The sequence below is a fragment of the Pantherophis guttatus genome, chromosome 2 (assembly GCF_059756535.1).
Source record: "Pantherophis guttatus breed Tessera chromosome 2, ASM5975653v1, whole genome shotgun sequence".
Taxonomy (NCBI): Eukaryota; Metazoa; Chordata; class Lepidosauria; order Squamata; family Colubridae; genus Pantherophis; species Pantherophis guttatus.
Window position 1 is genome coordinate 267985625 of NC_142064.1, and position 19442 is coordinate 268005066.

Sequence of the window (19442 nt, forward strand, 5' to 3'; positions counted from 1 at the left end):
CCCTGAAAGGTTCCTGATGGAGCTTGGGCCGTTCCCTGAGACCCTAACACACGACTCGACTGAAGAGCTGGTGGCCGCCTAGGAAAGGGCGGCCGCCGGAGCTTTGGACCGCGTCGTGCCTTTGCGGCCTCTGACCCGATGCCGATCTCAACCGGCTCCTTGGTTCTCTGAGGAGCTGAGAGAGACGAAGCGTCGGAAAAGATGCCTAGAGAGCATTTGGAGGACTAGTCAATCCGATTCCGACCGGACACAGGTGAGGTCTTATATCAAGACCTACCTAGTGGCGATAAAAGCGGCAAAGTCTAACCACTTTTCCGCTCTTATCGCATCTGCAGAGAACCGCCCAGCCGCCTTGTTTAGGGTGACCCACTCCCTTCTCCGGGGGGGAGTGCGGGAAGATCCCTTGCAGGGTCGTGCTGAGGATTTTGTGCAATTCCTGCATGATAAAGTCGCTCGGATTCGGGATGGCTTGGACTCCGACTGGATGAGTCCACGGGAGGAGAAGAGGGCAGGTCTTGAGAATGTTATCTGGGAGGAGTTTGATCCTGTGACTCCCGAGGATGTGGACAGGGTTCTGGGTAAGATTAGTGCCGCCACGTGTTTATTGGACCCGTGTCCCTCCTGGTTGGTGCTGGCCTCCCGGGAGGTTACACGAGGCTGGCTCCAGGGGATTATAAGTGCTTCTCTGAGTGAGGGTGCCTTTCCTGCCACCTTGAAAGAGGCGGTAGTGAGGGCCCCTCCTCAAGAAGCCTTCCCTGGACCCGGCTGAATTAGCTAACTATCGTCCGGTCTCCAACCTTCGTTTTGTGGCGAAGGTTGTTGAGAGCGTGGTGGCACAACAACTTCCCCGGCACCTGGATGAAGCTATCTATCTGGACCCGTACCAGTCGGGCTTCAGGCAGGGGTACAGCACAGAAACGGCATTGGTCGCGTTGGTGGATGATCTCTGGAGGGCTCGGGACAGGGGTTGCTCCTCTGTCCTAGTTCTATTAGACCTCTCAGCGGCTTTTGATACCATCGACCATGGTATCATGCTGCAGCGGTTGAGGGGGTTAGGAATAGGGGGCACCGTTCTGCGGTGGATCTCCTCCTTCCTCTCCGACCGCTCGCAGTTTGTGTTGGCAGGGGGACAGAGGTCGACCTCGAGGCATCTCGCATGGGGAGTGCTGCAAGGGTCGGTCCTCTCACCTCTCCTGTTCAACATTTATGTGAAGCCGCTGGGTGAGATCATCCGTGGTTTTGGGGTGAAGTGTCATCTGTACGCTGACGATACTCAGCTGTACATCTCCACCCCAGACCACCCCAACGATGCCCTTGATGTGATGTCCTGCTGCCTGGAGGCCGTGCGGGCCTGGATGGGGAGGAACAGGCTCAGACTCAACCCCTCCAAGACCGAGTGGCTGTGGCTTCCGGCGCCCCGATATAGTCAGCAGGTGCCATCGCTGACTATTGGGGGTGAATCTTTGCCCCCCACAGAGAGGGCTCGCAATCTGGGTGTCCTCCTGGACGCACGGCTGTCTTTAGAAGAGCACATGACGGCCGTGGCCAGGGGGGCCTTTTATCAGGTTCGCCTGATTCGCCAGTTGCAGCCCTTTCTGGATCGGGACGCCTTGCACACGGTCACTCACGCCCTTGTCACCTCCCGGTTGGACTATTGTAATGCTCTCTACATGGGGCTCCCCTTGAAGAGCACTCGGAGGCTCCAACTGGTCCAGAATGCGGCCGCGCGGGTGGTTATGGGTGCAACTCATTGCGCCCATGTGACACCCCTCCTGCGCGAGCTGCACTTGCTCCCAGTGGTCTTCTGGGTGCGATTCAAGGTGTTGGTTACCACCTTTAAAGCGCTCCATGGCATAGGACCCGGGTACCTTCAAGACCGACTTCTGCCACCAATAGCCTCCCACCGACCAGTCCGCTCCCACAGAGAGGGTCTCCTCAGGGTGCCATCGGCCAAGTTATGTCGGCTGGCGACACCCAGGGGGAGAGCCTTCTCTGTGGGAGCCCCAGCCCTGTGGAATGAACTGCCCCCGGAAATACGTAAGATCTCTGACCTCCGGGTGTTTCGCTGCGCTCTGAAGACCCTGTTGTTCCGCCAGGCCGGGCTATTAACATAACGTTTTAAATTGGGGTATTTTAAATTTCTGGGATTTTAAATTGGAGCCTAATTATTTAATGATTTTAAATTTTAATTGTTGTTTTGTTTCTGTGTTTTTAAATAGGCTGTACACCGCCCTGAGTCCTTCGGGAGAAGGGCGGTATAGAAATAAAATTATTATTATTATTATTATTATATCGGAATGGAGAAGATGGATTGATTATATTCAAAATAAGTATCAGACAAGAAAATATCAAATAGCTTATGAATGAATGTTAAACTTTATTTTAGAAGTATCATGTTATCCATAGTGGAGTTAAGGTTTGGGGGGGGGGGATTAGGTAGTTTAAGAATAGGTAGGCTAATTTAGCTTATGATTGTTAATTGAAATACCCTGTATTTTGCTCTGGGAAGTCTGGGGAGGAGGGTGGGAAAAGAGTGGGGGGAATATGGAGGGGAAAAAAATTTCTTTGTAAAACTTTTCAATAGAAAAAAAATAATAATAATAAAAAAGAAAACAACCTTCGACAAAAGATTTCCTCAATGTTCACATAGTTCCCAGGCATTAAGAAGAGGAAGTTCTAGAACTGGATAGATGATGACCACCTATTTGGAGAGAGACGCTTTCCTTGCCCATCATCCCTGGCCCCCATTGGAAACTGCTCTGGTCTTCTGCGCCCTTACAGGATCCCCTGGCATAGCGCACAGAGTCCACTAGGGGTCTCCCGCGTCAGCGCTTGGAAGGGATGGGAACTGAGCATGCGCCTGGATCTTTCCCGCACTCAAAACTTTCCGGGGGAAGTGTGGGGGGGCGGTTCTGTTTTTTCTACGGCGTCCGATTCTTCCCCCCCATCGCTGTGGAGCTTCGGCTGAGCAAAGGAGGCGGAGGGGCTGTAAGGATTTCTCCAACGGGGGGGGGGGAGATGCAGGCGGGGCTCGGAGTGAGGGGGGGTCTTTTCCCTGAGGCTGGAGGCGAGCCTGGAGCAATGCAAAGCTTCACCCAGTTCCAAGGGTCGGAAAGGGCGGGGAGGGGGAGCTCGAGGTCCCATAATCCCCAGCCACCCCGTGGAAAGAAAGGGACACGCAGGGCAGCTCCGCACCTGCCGGGTTTTCTCCGGGAAGGAAATCAGGGTCGCCAGAAAGAGTGGATCCGTTTCCCCTCCGTTTCCCTTGGCAAAGCTCTGCATGCGGGGAGAGGGAGAGTTGCCTTTGCAAGACACCCAGAATGTCTTCATTCCTGGATAATTTCCTGCAAATTAATTGGCCCCCTTTTTCAGAAGGGGTTTCCCTCGCCTCCCCTTTCCTGGGCCGAGAGAAGCGACCGGCCAAAGTTCCTCCGGTTGGCTTTGTATGCAAGGCTGCAATTCCGTGTGTAAAGAGTCGAGTGTAAGGCGTGCAAGGACTGGAACTCCTTTCTTTCTTTTCCTCACCATCTCTTTGGTGTCTCTGCTGGCAGGCAAACAAAGAATTGGATGATGGCTTGTTAAATTGCTGCTTCTGGCATGATTTTTTTTTTTTTTTTTTGGTGAGGGGAGACATAATTTGAATCAAAGAGTTGTAGGCAGCAACAGAAATGGTATGATGTATATAATTAGGAAATAGAAACCCAAAAGATGTTTTAAATGTATTTATCCAATATTTTGATTCCTTGATAGAAGTTGAGGCAGAGGATTGCTAGCAAACTTTTCCCAAACATAAATAAGTATATCTAATAAGATCCCCCCTTCCTCCCTAAAAAAACTTTTGCAGAACTTGGTGGGTTAATAATTTCTTTTGTTGCTTTATTTTTTGTTATTTTTATTTATTTATTTATTTATTTATTCATCCATCCATCCATCCATCCATTTATGGAGGATGCTGAGTATGAATTTCTTTTGTTTGTTTGTTTATTTATTTATGGGGGAGGAGGAGGAGGATGCTAAGTATTCAAATTTGAACACTCTTCTGTTTTGCATTTCAGTTCTGTAAGCCATAAATCTGGAGACCGAGGTATCTTGTGAGGGAAGAGGGCTGAATGGCGTTAGGAGGTTTGGCCAGACCTCTTGTGATTAGGAAGACCTGGGGAGATGCATGGGTCCATTTTGGAGCTGGATTAGAGACCAGAGAGAAGATGGAGGGACAACGCCCAGCAGATGCAGGAGATGGAAATGGCCATCCACCTACTCAGCCTTGGAGCTGTGGGAAGAATGTGGGAAGTCCTGGGCAGAAAAGCCAAGAAGAAGAAGTCAGCAGTTCAAAGGTCCAATGCTGTGACTTCAGAAAAGTGCAATTCCAGGAGGGGAGGGATCCCCGAGATGTTTGCAGTCAACTTCACCACCTTTGCCGTCAGTGGCTGCAGCCAGAAAGACACACCAAGGCTGAGATGCTGGACCTGGTGCTCCTGGAGCAGTTCCTGGCTGTCCTTCCCCCAGAGATGGAGAAATGGGTGCGGGAGTGTGGAGCGGAGACCAGTTCCCAGGCAGTGGACCTGGCCGAAGGCTTCTTGCTGACCCAGGAGTCTGAGAAGATGCAAGCAGAGTTGCAGGTGGGAGAATGTAATCATGGCAGTTCTAAAGAGAATCTTTCTGAATTTGTCAATGTCTCTCTGGCAGAATTTTCTGGGATTATGAGCTGCTAAAATCTCTTGTTCTAATTTTCTTCCAGAGGATGAATTTGGGCCAATTTTTCTATTCTTGCTTTCCAGCTTAACCGATGGACATTGGTGTCTGCTGGGCTGAGTGTTCAATATTGATAATTCATTTCTATCTCTCTACTCTTCCTTTCTTTCTCGTGTCACATCTTATCCACAAGTCCCTGCAAGCTATCACCGAGTATCCTCAGGGATGGAAAAAGTCATCGAAATCCTCTCAGGAACTGCTATTCAGGGGGACCTTCCAGAAAGGTCAAAGTCAGGACATCGCAACAGGTAACAGAAGCTCTTTTCATGTGAATATGAAGTTTGGACATCCATCCATCTGATTGTTTTGTTCATCTTGAGTGGAATCTCTCTCTCTCTCTTTTAACAGTCTACTTCTACCATTTTCTGTCTCACAGATAATAGAACTGAAAGAGTAGCTGAACGTCTGCCTCAGGTAAGTGGAGAAATATTGGGAAGGTCCACAAAACTTGGAATGGTTTCATTTTATTCCATATAATATTCATTGTATAATATTGCTGTTTCCAAGAAACACAAATTTTAGATCAGATAATTGAAAATTCACACCCGGCTTAACCTACCTGTCTTTTCTGATAAGCTTTCTCCACCCTCCTGGTTCAGGCTCAGATTTCATTGACCAGATTCAGTAACTTGGAGGAGGGGATAGATGGGGAACTCATCAAATTTGCAAATGACACCAGGCTGGCAGGAATAGCCAACACTCCAGAAGATAGGCTCAAAATACAGAAGGATTTTGACAGGTTTGAACATTGGGCGCTATCTAACAAAATGAAATTCAATGGTGAAAAAAGTAAGGTTCTATATTTAGGTAAGAAAAACAAAATGCAGAGGTACAGTATAGGTGGTACCTCGCTCAATAGTAGTAATTGTGAGAGGGATCTTGGAGTCCTAGTAGACAACCATTTAAATTTGAGCCAGCAGTGTGCAGCAGCTGCCAAAAAGGCCAACACAGTTCTAGGTCGCATTAACAGGGATAGAATCAAGATCACATGAAGTGTTAATACCACTTTATAATGTCTTGGTAAGGCCACACTTGGACTACTACATTCAGTTTTGGTCACCACAATGTAAAAAAGATGTGAAGACTCTAGAAAGAGTGCAGAGAAGAGCAACAAAGATGATTAGGGGACTGGAGGCTAAAACATATGAAGAACGGTTGCAGGAACTGGGTATGTCTAGTTTAATGAAAAGAAGGACTAAGGGAAACATGATAGCAGTGTTCCAATATCTCAGGGGCTGCCACAAAGAAGAGGGAGCAAAGTTATTCTCCAAAGCACTTGAGGATAGGACAAGAAGCAACGGGTGAAAACTAATCAAGGAGAGTAGCTACTTAGAACTAAGGAGAAATTTCCTGACAGTGAGAACAATTAATCAGTGGAACAACTTGCCTCCAGAAGCTGTGAATGCTCCAACACTGGAAGTTTTTAAGAAGAGATTGGATAACCATTTGTCTGAAGTGGTGTAGGGTTTCCTGCCTAAGCAGGGGGTTGGACTAGAAGACCACCAAGGTCTCTTCCAACTCTGTTATTATATTACTACATTAGATGTTGTCTTGACCGGAGCTCTTCCTCCTGTCTCCCAGAGTCATTCTCACTATCATTACAAGCTCTTCCAACACTTCCATGAAGGTGTGGAGTAGGGGAAAGAGTTGATCCCTCAGTGGATAAAGCAGTCCACTGGAAAAAATAACAGATGGATTTCCCCTGTATTTCCTTCTGCCCACTCTAGGAAGAATTGGAGCCAGTGATAAGTAGTGGGTTTAATACCCAACTATCAATAGACCAAGAAAAGTATTTTAATTGGTTTCATTGAAAGGCATCACAATCCTCCCAGTGTGATGAAATGTGCTTCAGTTGTGCCATCAACCAAAAGCGGTGTGATCCCATTCTGAATTCTGCAGAAGATGCCCATTTTGTTCATAGGATTTCTCTGCTTGAATTGGACGAGGGGATAGATGGGGAACTCATCAAATTTGCAAATGACATCAGGCTGGCAGGAATAGCCAACACTCAAGCCAATTTCCTTGAGTTGAAAGGAAACTGTGACATTATTCTTGGGATTATCTGTTAATAGGGAAACTTGTTTCCTTGTTCAGGGTGTTGTGTCTTTTGAGGAAGTGGCCGTGCATTTCTCTGAGGAGGAGTGGTCTCAGCTGGATCCTGCCCAAAAAGCTCTCCATGGGGAAGTCATGCTGGAGAATTCCAGGAATCTGGCCTCTCTGGGTAAGAAGCTCTGTCTGTGATCAGAAACGCTGAGAAGGCATGGGTGGGTGGAGGGCTTAGATATTTCTGATAAAAAAGATCACTTTTTATTTATATCCTGCCTTCATTATTTTTTGCAAATAACTCAAGGCAATGGACACAACCAGTACTCCTTCCTCTTCCTCTTTTCCCCCCAACAACAACGCTGTGATATGGGTTGAGCTGAGAGCAACTGGCCCAAAGTCACCCAGCCAGTATTCATGCTTAAGGCAGAACTAGTACAGGTAGTCCTTGAGTTACGACCACAATTGAACCCAACATTAATGTTGCTAAGCGAGAAATTTGTTAAGCGAATTTTGCCCCCTTTTGTGACCTTTATTTCCACCGTTGTTAAATGAATCACTGCAGTTAAGTTAGTAACACGGTTGTTAAGTGAATCTGGCTTCTCCATTGACTTAGCTGGTAAAAAGGTCGCAAAAGGGGATCACACGACCCCGGGACCCTACAACTGTCATAAATATGAACTACTTGTCAAGCATCTGATTGTATATCGCATGACCACGGGGATGCTCCAATGGTCATATGTGTGAAAAATGGTTTTCAGTCACTTTTTTCCAGTGCCGTTGCAACTTTGAACGGTCACTAAATGAACTGATGTATGTTGAAGACTACCTGTGCTCACGGTCTCCCAGTTTCTAGCTTGGTGCTTTAAGCATTGAGTCAAACTGACTGAAATGTGCCCACTTGTGTTCTGAGTTTGGCATCATTCTAAGTTGAGGGTGGGAAGCTATTGCCATCAAGAAATTTTATTGACTTTCAAAGATTCTGTAGACAGACGGAGATTTTTCATTGAAGTTGGGGAGCTGGTGGGTATGTTGCTGCCCCAGCATTATACAGTGTCCAAAGCCCTTTGGGAGTTTGTGGCCCCATGGAATTGTCCTGGGTCACCAAGGGGCTAATATAGACTGGTGCTCAAAGATTACCGGTAGATCAGGCATTTGTCTTAGTTTTAGCAGTTTTGTTGCGATGTCACCCAATTCGGATACATGAGAATTGGTGGGAGCCCACTTGGAAATCTGTCTTTGGAAACAGCGTAGTTTGGAATCTTCATGTTTGCAACAAAAGAGCCAAAATACATTGAATATTCTTATGGTAATTTTCAAAAGAAAAGGTTTGATCCTTCATTCTCGTAGTTTTACATTTTACATTTATCTCTTTAAAGGCTATAATGAGCAAGTGAATAAGAATGGTAAGGAACAATGTCAACCAACCCATCCGAAAGAGAAAAACAGGAAGTTTGCAGATCAGATGCAAACAAAGGCTGATGAAACAAACCGATCACAAAGGGAAATTAAAAAAAGCTTTCCTTTGGCCAATCGTCGTCTTAGCCATACGATCATTGATACGGGAGAAATACCATATAAATGTATGGATTATGAAAAGAGCTTTAATAAATCCGAGCATCTCATTTCCTATAAAGAGAGACATTCAGAAGACAAACAATATACCTGCATGGAATGTGGAAAGACTTTCTGTTATTATGACACTCTTACAATCCATCAAAGGAATCACACAGAGGAAAAACCTTATAAGTGCATGGAGTGTGGAAAGGCCTTTAATCGTAGCAGTAGTCTTACTATGCACAAGAGGATCCACACAGGAGAAAGACCTTATAAATGCATGGAGTGTGGAAAGGCCTTTAATCGTAGCAGTAGTCTTACTGTGCACAAGAGGATCCACACAGGAGAAAGACCTTATAAATGCATGGAGTGTGGAAAGGCATTTAATTGTAGCAATCATCTTAATCGCCACAGGGAGGTGCACACAGAAGAGAAACCATATCAATGCATGGAGTGTGGAAAGGCCTTTCATTATAGAAGTAATCTCAATTCCCACAAGAGGATTCACACAGAAGAGAAACCATATCTATGTCTTGAATGTGGAAAGAGTTTTAAGTGGAATTGTCATCTTACTTCCCATAAAAGGATCCACACGGGGGAGAAGCCATATAAATGTATGGAATGTGGAAAGGACTTTAGGTGGAATTGTGATCTCACTTCCCATAAAAGAATCCACACGGGGGAGAAGCAGGGGTGAAATCTAATTTTTTTTGCTACCGGTTCTGTGGGCGTGGCTTAATTAGTGGGCGTGGCTTGGTGGTAAGGTGACTGGGAGGGCGTGGCTTGTTGGTCAGGTGGGCGTGGCCAAGTCAATGTCACTTCTTTGCCCTTTTTTAACCTACAAAACACAACACAACACAACTGGCTCACCCACATTATAAAAGCAGCTGTGCTAGACCCAAAATGGCCCCTGTAACAAGCAGGAACCTCACACAGCCACAAAAAGCCCAAAAAACCAACTTTCACACTTTACACACACACAAAATTCCACATACAGCTTTGTGAGATTTTGTGTGTTTGTGTAGTTAGAGTGAAACACTACAGAAACACACTAAATCTCAGAAAGCTGCACAAATATTTTATTTTAATTTATTTTTATTTTTATATAAAAGCAGCTAAATTTAAAACTTCCTAAACTTTAAATGGCTAGGTCTAAAAAAAGAACAACTAAAAAAAACCCCAATTAACTATTTTTTAAAGCTCCCAAAGGGGAAAAAAACTCACCCAATAGAACAGGGGTCTCCAACCTTGGCAACTTTAAGACTTGTAGACTTCAACTCCCAGAATTCCTCGGCCAGCTTGGCTTTGCTGGCCGAGGAATTCTGGGAGTTGAAGTCCACAACTCCCTGCCTCCTTGATTGCAGGTAGGGGAGATTCAGTTGCTTGCTGATGCAATCGATTGCAGGGATTACAGCAAGGCATTGCGACCAGCAGCTAAAGTAAGGAAGCTGAGGTGGGGAGGGGGAGGGATTTTTACTACCGATTAGCAGGCTGAGATCGTCAGAGCTTGGGGAAAAAAAAGGTTTTTTTCTTTTACGTAGCTCTGGCGATCCAAGCTGAGTTGCCTGATTAGCAAGCAACTCAGCTGGGATCGTCAGAGCTTGGCTGGTCAGAGCCATTTAAAAGAAAAAAAAGGCTCTGATGATCGCGCGGCTCAGCTGGGCATGGGGGGTGGGGGCAGGGATTTTTGCGCCTGGTTCTCCAAACTGCCCGCCGCCATCGCTACCTACTCGCCCAAGCCGATCCGAACCGGGAGCATTTCACCCCTGGAGAGAAGCCATATAAATGTATGGAGTGTGGAAAGGGCTTTAGGAAGAATTGTCGTCTTACAGCCGATAAAATGATCCATACAAGGGAAAAAACCCTATGAATGCATGGAGTTTGGAAAAAGCTTTCGAAGAGGATATAGTCTTACTTGCCATAGAAAGATCCACAAATGGGAGAAGCTATATCAATACAGGTGATGAAAATAACTGAATTCAGATTTTATGTGTGAGAAGGTGACTAGAGATAACCAATAGCCGATATGGCGCAGTGGTTAGAGTGCAGTACTGCAGCTATTTCAGCTGACTGCTAGCTAGTTCAGCAGATCAACGGATCAAATCTCACTGGCTCAAAGTTGACTCATCCTTCCATCCTTCCGAGGTGGGTAAAATGAGGACCCAGATTGTTAGGGGGCAATATGCTATTTAGTATACTGTCTTTGGTGTAAGCCGTCCAGAGTCCTCTGAAAGTGGGCGGCATAGAAATATGACTAATAAAATAATAAATATGACTAATACATAAATAGGACTGAGAAAGTATTTTTCAATCTAAAGTATGGGTGTCACTGGTTCCTCCTCAGAAACCTGAACACATACATGTTCTACGGAAGAAGGTTCAGATGTAGATCCCTGAAAAGGAGCTAGAACTGGGAAGTTTTCCTCCAGTGAAGGTGCCAAATTCTGTTTTCCTGTGGAATGACCAAATCTCAGACAAAAGCTAAAATGGATTTTTTTTATACATGTACCTGTAGCATTAGATTTAGCTGTGTCTAAAGGCAGAAACTATCAAGGAAGGTTTTTTTAGAGGAAAATGACTGACTAGCCAAGCATTCAAGAAGCTAGATGAATCATCAACAGCTTTTATAGGACTACGTGACATAGAGAATACATATGGTATAATATAGCTCGGTTGTGATGAGGGGTCCTTTGTGGTCTCTGAGCTTGGTCATTTTGCTGCTTTTGGGCTGTTTCTTCGGCTGTTATTGGCCCATTTTTTGACCTGTTTTGGGCCCATTTTTCAGCCATTTGGATCCAAATATCAGCTCATTTTGGGCCTGTTTTTCAGCCCGTTTTGGTCCATTTTCCAGCCTTTTTCGGTCCATTTTTGGACCATTTTCCAGCCATTTTGGGCCGTTTTTTTGGCCTGTTTTCAGCCTGTTTGAGCTCTGTTTTCCGCCCCATTTTCCGGCTTATTTTGGGCCTGTTTTCAGCCTTTTTTGGTGCCATTTTGATGCCTTTTTCATGCCGTTTTCAACCTGTTTTTCAGCCCATTTTGGGCCCTTTTTTGGCTCGTTTTTCAGGGTGTTTTTGGCCTGTTTTGGGGCCAAAACGGCCTATTTTTTTCTGTTTGGGCCTAGTTTTTTTGGCCTGTTTTCAGCCAGTAGAGTGCTTCAGGAGGCCATGGAGAGTGATATCGAGGCGTGGGTGGTGGACACGGCCTGTCTTAGCTGCCAGAGGCACCATAGGCCAGTCCTTTCATATTTCCAGGCCGGCCCCGTGGACCGGATTTAAGCACCCTGGGGGCTGGATGTAGCCCGCGGGCATTGAGTTTGACAGCCCTGTTGTAGATGATTCCTGTTTTTGGGGGGCATCTCAGAAACCACAACAGACAGCAATGGTACCTTAATTGGTTCCAGTAAATGCCACAAATACTTAAAAGGACGATTCCCAAATAAATCACATGACTTAACCATGCGACTTTTTGTTTCAGCCAGAACAACTTTTTCTGTCTCTTTTCCTATGTCAGTGACCTTCCCCGGAAGGCCAGCATTCTGTCCGCCTTCTGTGGCCATGTCCTTCTTTTGCAGGGTCCAGAGAAAAGAAAAAGAATAGATGTAGTCCTCTACTTAAGACCAGAATTGAGCACAACGTTTCTATTGCTAGATGAGAAAGTTGTTAAGTGAATTTTGCCCCGTTTCACCATTTTTAGTGCCACAGTTGTTAAGTGAATCATTGTAGTTGTTAAATTAGTAAGATGGTTATTTAGAGAATCTCCATTGATTTTATTTATTAGAAGATTGCAAAAGGTTATGACATGACCCTAGGACACTGTAACTGTCATAAATATCAGTCAGTTGCCAAGCGTCTGAATTTTGATCACAGGACGATAGGGATGGTGCAGTGTTCGTAAGTGAGAAAAATGGTCATGAATTATTTTTTTCAGTGGCATTGTGATTTTGATTGGTCACTGAATTATTGTCAATCGAGGACTATCTGTGCAAGGCTGGCTTGATATTTGCTTTGTCAGACAAACCTTTACGATGACTGCTGACTTTGTTGGACTCTAGGAGTATTCTGAATTTCAACACCCATATTTTTGTGAGCATGAGGGAAGAGCGAGCATGCCTGAATCACCTTAAGAACAGGAGGAGGTGGGAGGAGGAGATATCCTGAGGTGCATCAACTAAGGATTTTGCTAATTACTGAGTCTGATCTTCAAGAAAACGACCTTCAACAAAGATTTCTTCGAGAACCCGGAAGCATTGCAGCGAGACTGGTTGGGAAAATTCCAGGCTCTAATGAGCCTTGCGAAAACCCAGCCAGATGAACCGCTGTCGGGGGGGTCTTTGGACCGGAACTGTCCTGTACGGACAGTGAAGAAGAAGAGGCATCTCGTAGGCTAAAGAGGAACAGGCAAGTTCCTTGGAAAGCCAGAGAAAACTCTTTAATCCGACAGCGGGGGGGTGGCGGTCATTGCGAATCGCCATGAAGCTGGGGCATCCGGAATAAGAATCGTGCAGGAGCGAAGATTTGGACGATACCGGGTGAGTGATTGGCTAACTCACAGGTATAAAAGGAAAAAAATTGGAAGTTTTAAAATTACCCCGGTGTGGAATAAGTGGCTAAATAGCGTCGAGGGGACATAATTGATGAAGAAGAGAGAAAGTGGAAACATTCAAGCCCAAAAAGGAAAAGAAATTTTATTTGAGGATATTGAATTTGGAGAGACTAATTTGATTACAAGAAAAAGAACCCCCCCCCCAATTTTTTTTTATTGGGAACAGAATTGGATATAATCGGTTTAGAAATTCTTGTATTTTAAAAGAAGATTAAAGGAGGAAGAAAAGCCCATAACAGAAAAACTTGCCTAAATATTTTAAATTGGATTGAATAGAAGTGGAATTTGGACTTTGATTTGGACTGGACTAAAAACTGATTTGGTGTACATAAAACAAAACAAAAAAAGAAGAAGAAGAAAAGGGAAAAAAGTGAGATTAGTAAAGTCTGTGAAAGCGGATTCCAAACAAAATGGATACTCTTTCTAGCTGCTGATTGAAATTGTGGATTGTAGAGAGACATCTTCAGGAGAAAAAAGATCACTACAACATTGAATTTTTGTTTTTGTTGCAAGAGATAATAACTGTGAGAAAAAACCTTGAACTTTGAAAGGAATAACAACTGAGGATTAAGGAAGACTTGCCTGTTTGTAAGCAATTTGACTTTGATGATTAAAAAAGGAGAATTATAATGCAATTTTAAATTGAAATAAATACTAACTTAGAACAAAAGATGCAGGAACTTAAGGAAATGATGAAAATGATATATCTTTCACTGAAAATGGACATAAGGGAAATGACTACAATACTGCGGGGAAAATTGAAATCTGATGACTCAAAAACTGAGTTAGAGTACATCCAAATTGACAAGGAAAGAACAAATGGGAAGCAAGAAAAAGAGATCGCTAATGAAGAAGACAAAGACAAAGAAAAAGATTATGAAAAATCAAATGATTATGTGGGTAGCAATAATAAAAAGGAGAAGTTTAAAGATTACATTGGGAATAACAATGGAAAAAAGAGAAAAAAGGGAAAGAGACAAAGAAAAGAGGGTGGAACAGAAAGAATTTAAAAAAATTAAATGATTCCACTGGGATTAACAGTGAAAATACAGGAAAGAGGGAAAAGGGATGGAAAATAATGGGAAATGCAAGGCAAAATAGCTTATGTCTTTAAAATACAAAATGATTACAATGGGTTTAACAATGGTAAAATGAAAAAAAGAGAAAAGAGATAGGAAATAATGGGAAATATAGAAAAGAAAAGAAGGGGAAAGAAAAAGAAAAAAATTAGAAAGGGAGAAAGAAGAAAGAGGGATATGATGAAAGGAATATTAGAGATAAGATGTAATTATGATACTTTAAATAGTTTAAAATAATGGAAAACTAATGGATGTATGAAATAAGTTTTAGAAATATGTTTTACCTAAAATTGGAGAAATTGTAACAATTGAAATACTTTTAATTGCATGGTTGGACTTTATAAAAGGACAAGTTCTAAAAAAATATAAATAAGACCAATTAGGGAAATTACAATAATTGGAATACTTTTAATTATTAAAAAAGAAAATAAGGGGAAATGATATTGTATTATGAATTAATTAGATTGTGGTAAAAGTAGAAATGATTAAGGTGTCATTTGAAATACATAGTTTTGACAAAGTATTTGAAAATGACAGATAAAATTTAAGAAAGTACCGTATATACTCGTGTATAAGCCGAATTTTTCAGCACATTTTTTATGCTGAAAAAGCTCCCCTCGGCTTATACTCTAGTGAGGGTCCCATTTACCTGTTCTCCGGTGCAGTGCGTGTGTTCTCCGGTCTCTCCCGCTCATCTGTGGGCGCCTGCAGCCTCTGTGGGTGGTCCGATAACTGCTGATATTGCTGCTCTTCTTTTCTCCTGCACGCCGGCAGCCTCTGTGTTGTCCATGCCGTACTGGGCAAGAACCTCCTTGCTTCTGTGTGCTGGTACCTGGGGTGCACCGCATCCTTGTCAGATGAATGTCGGATGCAGCCGCTCTTCTCCCGCTCTTCTCCAGGGCTGTAACCAATGACGTAGCCATTACAGTCTTACTTGTGCTTGGTCACACCCCCTTGCTCTGCCCAAGCATTGCTGAATACAAGTACCAGTATATCTCTGGTCTTGGATATACAGTACGTTTATTTACAGTACTTACTCTGCTATATTTTATTTTTTATTTTCTTATTAACCCCTATCTGGACCCAGTGTTGACTATGCTTGCATTGAGCAGCCTGTGTTAGGGCTCATAATATACACGCTGCGTTGTGTACGCACTGTGTTACTGCATATGTTGCGTCAGCACTTCCCATACACGTGCGGTAACGCAACGCATGCAGTAACACAGTGCGTACACAACGCAGCGTGTATATTATGAGCCCTAACACAGGCTACTCTATGCAAACCAGGGTGGATAAAAATCAGTGATTTTTTTAAAACAATCAAAAAAATCAGATTTTGATTTAAATCAGATTTTTTTTTATTTTTATTGAATTTATTTTAATAAAAAACTTTTGGGGTAAAAAATTTATTGTAAGATAGTTTTCTATTTAAGATACATAAATAATTTAGTTTATTCAGCATGAAATGGAGCTTAGTTATGTAGCATGAGGCTGTATATTCTGCAACACTGGGACTATCGGTGAGTCAACAGTGGGTCAAAGGAGTAGCAGAGATGACAGTTGCTCTTTAAAAATTATGATTTAAATCGAGTTGATTTTTTTTTTTTTTAATTTGATTTATATGCCGCCCTTCTCCGGAGACTCAGGGCGGCTTACAGTGCGTTAAGCAATAGCCTTCATCCTTTTGTATATTTATACAAAGTCAGCTTATTGCCCCCACAAACTGGGTCCTCATTTAACCTACCTTAGAAAGGATGGAAGGCTGAGTCAACCTTGAGCCTTGGAGAGATTCGAACCAGCAGTAAATTGCAGGCAGCTGTGTTAATAACAGGGTGCTTTAAACCACTGTAGTACCAAGGCTCTTTAAATTTAAATCAAGCCTTTTTACTGATGATTTAAATCATGATTTAAATTGTGATTTAAATCAACTCGATTTAAATCAAATCCACCCTGATGCAAACAGCCATGTCATCACATTCTGGAATATCATCAGCCTGCGTTAAGTCTCAAACTATACAAGCTGCGTTGTGTACATGCGGTAAGGCAGCGTATGTAGTAATGCAGTGCATGCAGTAACACAGCGTCTATAGTATGAGCCCTAACACAGGCTGCTCTATGCAAACATAGTCATGTCATCACATTCTGGAATATGATTATACCAAACTCTCCAAACCCTGAATTACTGTCAGCTCCCTTGTTGATCCAGGATGATGTCTTTGGAGTTTGATTCTTTTGGGGGGTATCTTTTTTTTTTTTATTTGATTTATATGCCGTCCTTCTCCGGAGACTCAGGGCGGCTTACAATGCGCTAAGCAACAGCCTTCATTCTTTTGTATATTTATACAAAGTCAGCTTATTGCCCCCACAAACTGGGTCCTCAATTTACCTACCTTAGAAAGGATGGAAGGCTGAGTCAACCTTGAGCCTTGGTGAGATTCGAACCTGCAGTAATTGCAGGCCGCTGGTCTTAATAACTAGCTTAATAATAGGGTGCCTTAGACCACTGTACTACCAAGGCTCTTCTGTGGTAAAGTCTATCTGTCTTGCTGCATTCTATTGCCAATTGATTTTACTTGTTTATATGTATAGTTGCCTGGACACCACTGTTTTTACTGTAAATTGACCTCTTTTAAGAACTATAACTTTTTTTTTCATGATGTTAGAAATGGATCCCAATACTTCTAATCCTGGACCAAAACAAAAACGCAGGTCATACGAAGCTGGTTTCAAACTTAAGGTTGTGTCAAGAGCAGAAGAAAGCAATAACAGTATTGCAAGTAAGGAATTTTGTGTTGACGAAAAACAAGTAAGGGAGTGGCGGAAAATGAAAGCTGACTTGGAAAAAATTCCAAAGGTAAAAAAAGCTCGACGTGGTTTAACGACCTCCTATGGGGCTCTAGAGACTGAATTGCATAAATGGGTTATGGTGTGTCGTCAAAATGGTTACTGCGTAACGCGCATGGGAATTCGCTCACGTGCCCTTCAAATGGCTAAAGACGACAAATTAAAAGCACCAGGCATTGAAAAGTTTGTTGCGTCAGCAGGATGGTGTACCCGCTTCATGAATAGGTTTGCCTTATGTTTGCGGCAAAGAACAAAGATTTCATAGAAGTTGCCAAAAGACCTTGATGAAAAAGCGATGTCATTCCATTCCATTCATCATAAAACAAAGAAGGATCCATAACTGTGACCTGGGAGATATTGGGAATATGGATGAAACACCTATGACCTTTGATCTTCCAACCAACGGAACTGTGGCAAGTTTGGGAGACAAAACTATTTTACTCAGAACCACAGGAAATGAAAAAAACCATTTTTTAAAAAATTTGATTTATATGCCGCCCTTCTCCGGAGACTCAGGGCGGCTTACAATGCGTTAAGCAATAACCTTCATTCTTTTGTATATTTTATACAAAGTCAGCTTATTGCCCCCACAAACTGGGTCCTCATTTCACCTACCTTAGAAAGGATGGAAGGCTGAGTCAACCTTGAGCCTTGGAGAGATTCGAACCAGCAGAAATTGCAGGCAGCTGTGTTAATAACAGGGTGCACTAAACCACTGTACTATCAAGGCTCTCAGTCGTTCTGTCATGTTTGGCTAATGGAACGAAGCTGCGGCCTGTCATTATTTTTAAAAGAAAGACCTTGCCTAAAAAAGCCAAATTCCCACCACGAATTACAGTGCACGCACATATTAAAAACCGGATGGATGAAGACGGAACTAAAAAATGGCTGGAAGAAATTTGGAACGGACGAGCAGGAGCAGCCTTAAAGAAAAAACCATCATTGCTAGTTTGGGATACATTCAGAGCCCACACATCTGATGACATAAAAAAATTGGCAAAGTCTTCTCAAGTTACTTTGGCCGTTATTCCAGGTGGGTTTACATCTATATTGCAGCCCCTAGATGTATGTTTAAATAAACCTTTCAAAGACCGTGTGCGAATGATGTGGCATGAATGGATGTCATCCGGTCAAGCTCGACTGACAAAAGTTGGAAATCTGATGAAGCCCGATATAGAATTGATAGCAAAATGGGTTCGTGATGCATGGGAAGAGATTCCAGAGGACATGGTGCAATGCGCCTTCAAGAAATGTGGCATTAGTAATGCTACGGGTATGAGAACGACAGCAGTGATGGTGATGACTGCGAACTCAGTGAAGATGACAATGTCTATGCTGATAACCTCACACCAGCTAAAGCTGAAGCTCTGTTTGGATGTACAGATGATGATGAGGAATCCAGTTTTGAAGGATTTTAACTCTTGTGTTTTAGCTTGGTTGCTGATTGAGCTAAGGTTTTTGTACTTTTAAAGTTATTGTTAATACCATATTGTTTTTTTAAATTTTTATTAAGATGTTGGAGTGTATTATTTGGAATAAGATTTAAGAAAATGTATGGTATAAAATGTTTTTGGCTTATTATTTTAGTAGAAATGATTAAGAGGTTTGAAATATGTATTTTTGATAAAACATTTGAAAAAGAGAGATAAAATCTAAGGAAGTAATTTAGTTTATTGTTAGTATATAAAGAGGGGAAAAAAACCTGTCATACAACTGATTAACTTTTATTAAGATGTTGAAGTCTATTATTTGGAATAAGATTTAAGAAAATGTATAGAGATAAAATGTAATTATGATATTCTAAATAGCTTAAATAATGGAAAACTAAATGGATGTATGAATGAAATGGAATAAGTCTTAGAAACATGCTTTACTTAAAATTAGAGAAATTGTAACAATTGGAATATTTTCAACTGCATGATTGGAGTTTATAAAAGTTCTAAAAATATAAATATGATTAATTAGGGAAAATTACTATATAGGTAATTGATTATTATTAAGATATTGGAGTGTATTACTTGGAATAAGATTCAAGAAAATGTATGGCATAAAATGTTCTGGTTTATTATTTTGACATTAAATGAATGATTGTAATATTAGGAATTACGTTAAATGAGATTTTAAATTTAAGGGATTTCATATAGAGATGAAGGGGAAAAGGGAATTTGGCGAAGATTAGAGCTAGGATGAATGGGCAATATGGATTCAAAAAAAGGGAAAAGAAGGGAAAATATTATGGCAAAAGGGAATATATAAATTGTATTGAAAAATTGTTTAAATTTATGAACCGGCCAAGACTCTGCTCCGAAAAAAATACACTGTGTGTTTGTCCGTGTGTTAAAAAATAAACTTCTGACAAAGATTTCTTCAGTGTTCACAAATCACACACAATTCCCAGACATTAAGAAGAGGAAGTTCTAGAACTGCATAGATGACGGCTACCTATTTGGAGAGAGACGCTTTCCTTCCAATCCCATGCCCATCATCCCTGGCCCCCATTGGAAACTGCTCTGGTCTTCTGCGCCCTTACAGAATCCCCTGGCATAGCGCCCAGAGTCCACTAGG

At 42.5% G+C, this 19442-nt stretch overlaps 1 protein-coding gene across 1 annotated transcript; it reads left to right on the top strand.

Moving 5' to 3' along the window:
• Nucleotides 1-2834: 2834 nt before the first annotated feature.
• On the top strand, nucleotides 2835-19239 carry LOC148115833 (zinc finger protein 496-like). Its single transcript, XM_087884418.1, has 6 exons — nucleotides 2835-2988; nucleotides 4056-4619; nucleotides 4886-5000; nucleotides 5129-5166; nucleotides 6847-6973; nucleotides 16697-19239. The coding sequence occupies exons 2-6, from the start codon at nucleotides 4110-4112 to the stop codon at nucleotides 17140-17142; spliced, it is 1236 nt and encodes a 411-aa protein (XP_087740544.1). The 5' UTR covers nucleotides 2835-2988; nucleotides 4056-4109; the 3' UTR covers nucleotides 17143-19239.
• The last annotated feature ends 203 nt before the right edge of the window (nucleotides 19240-19442 follow it).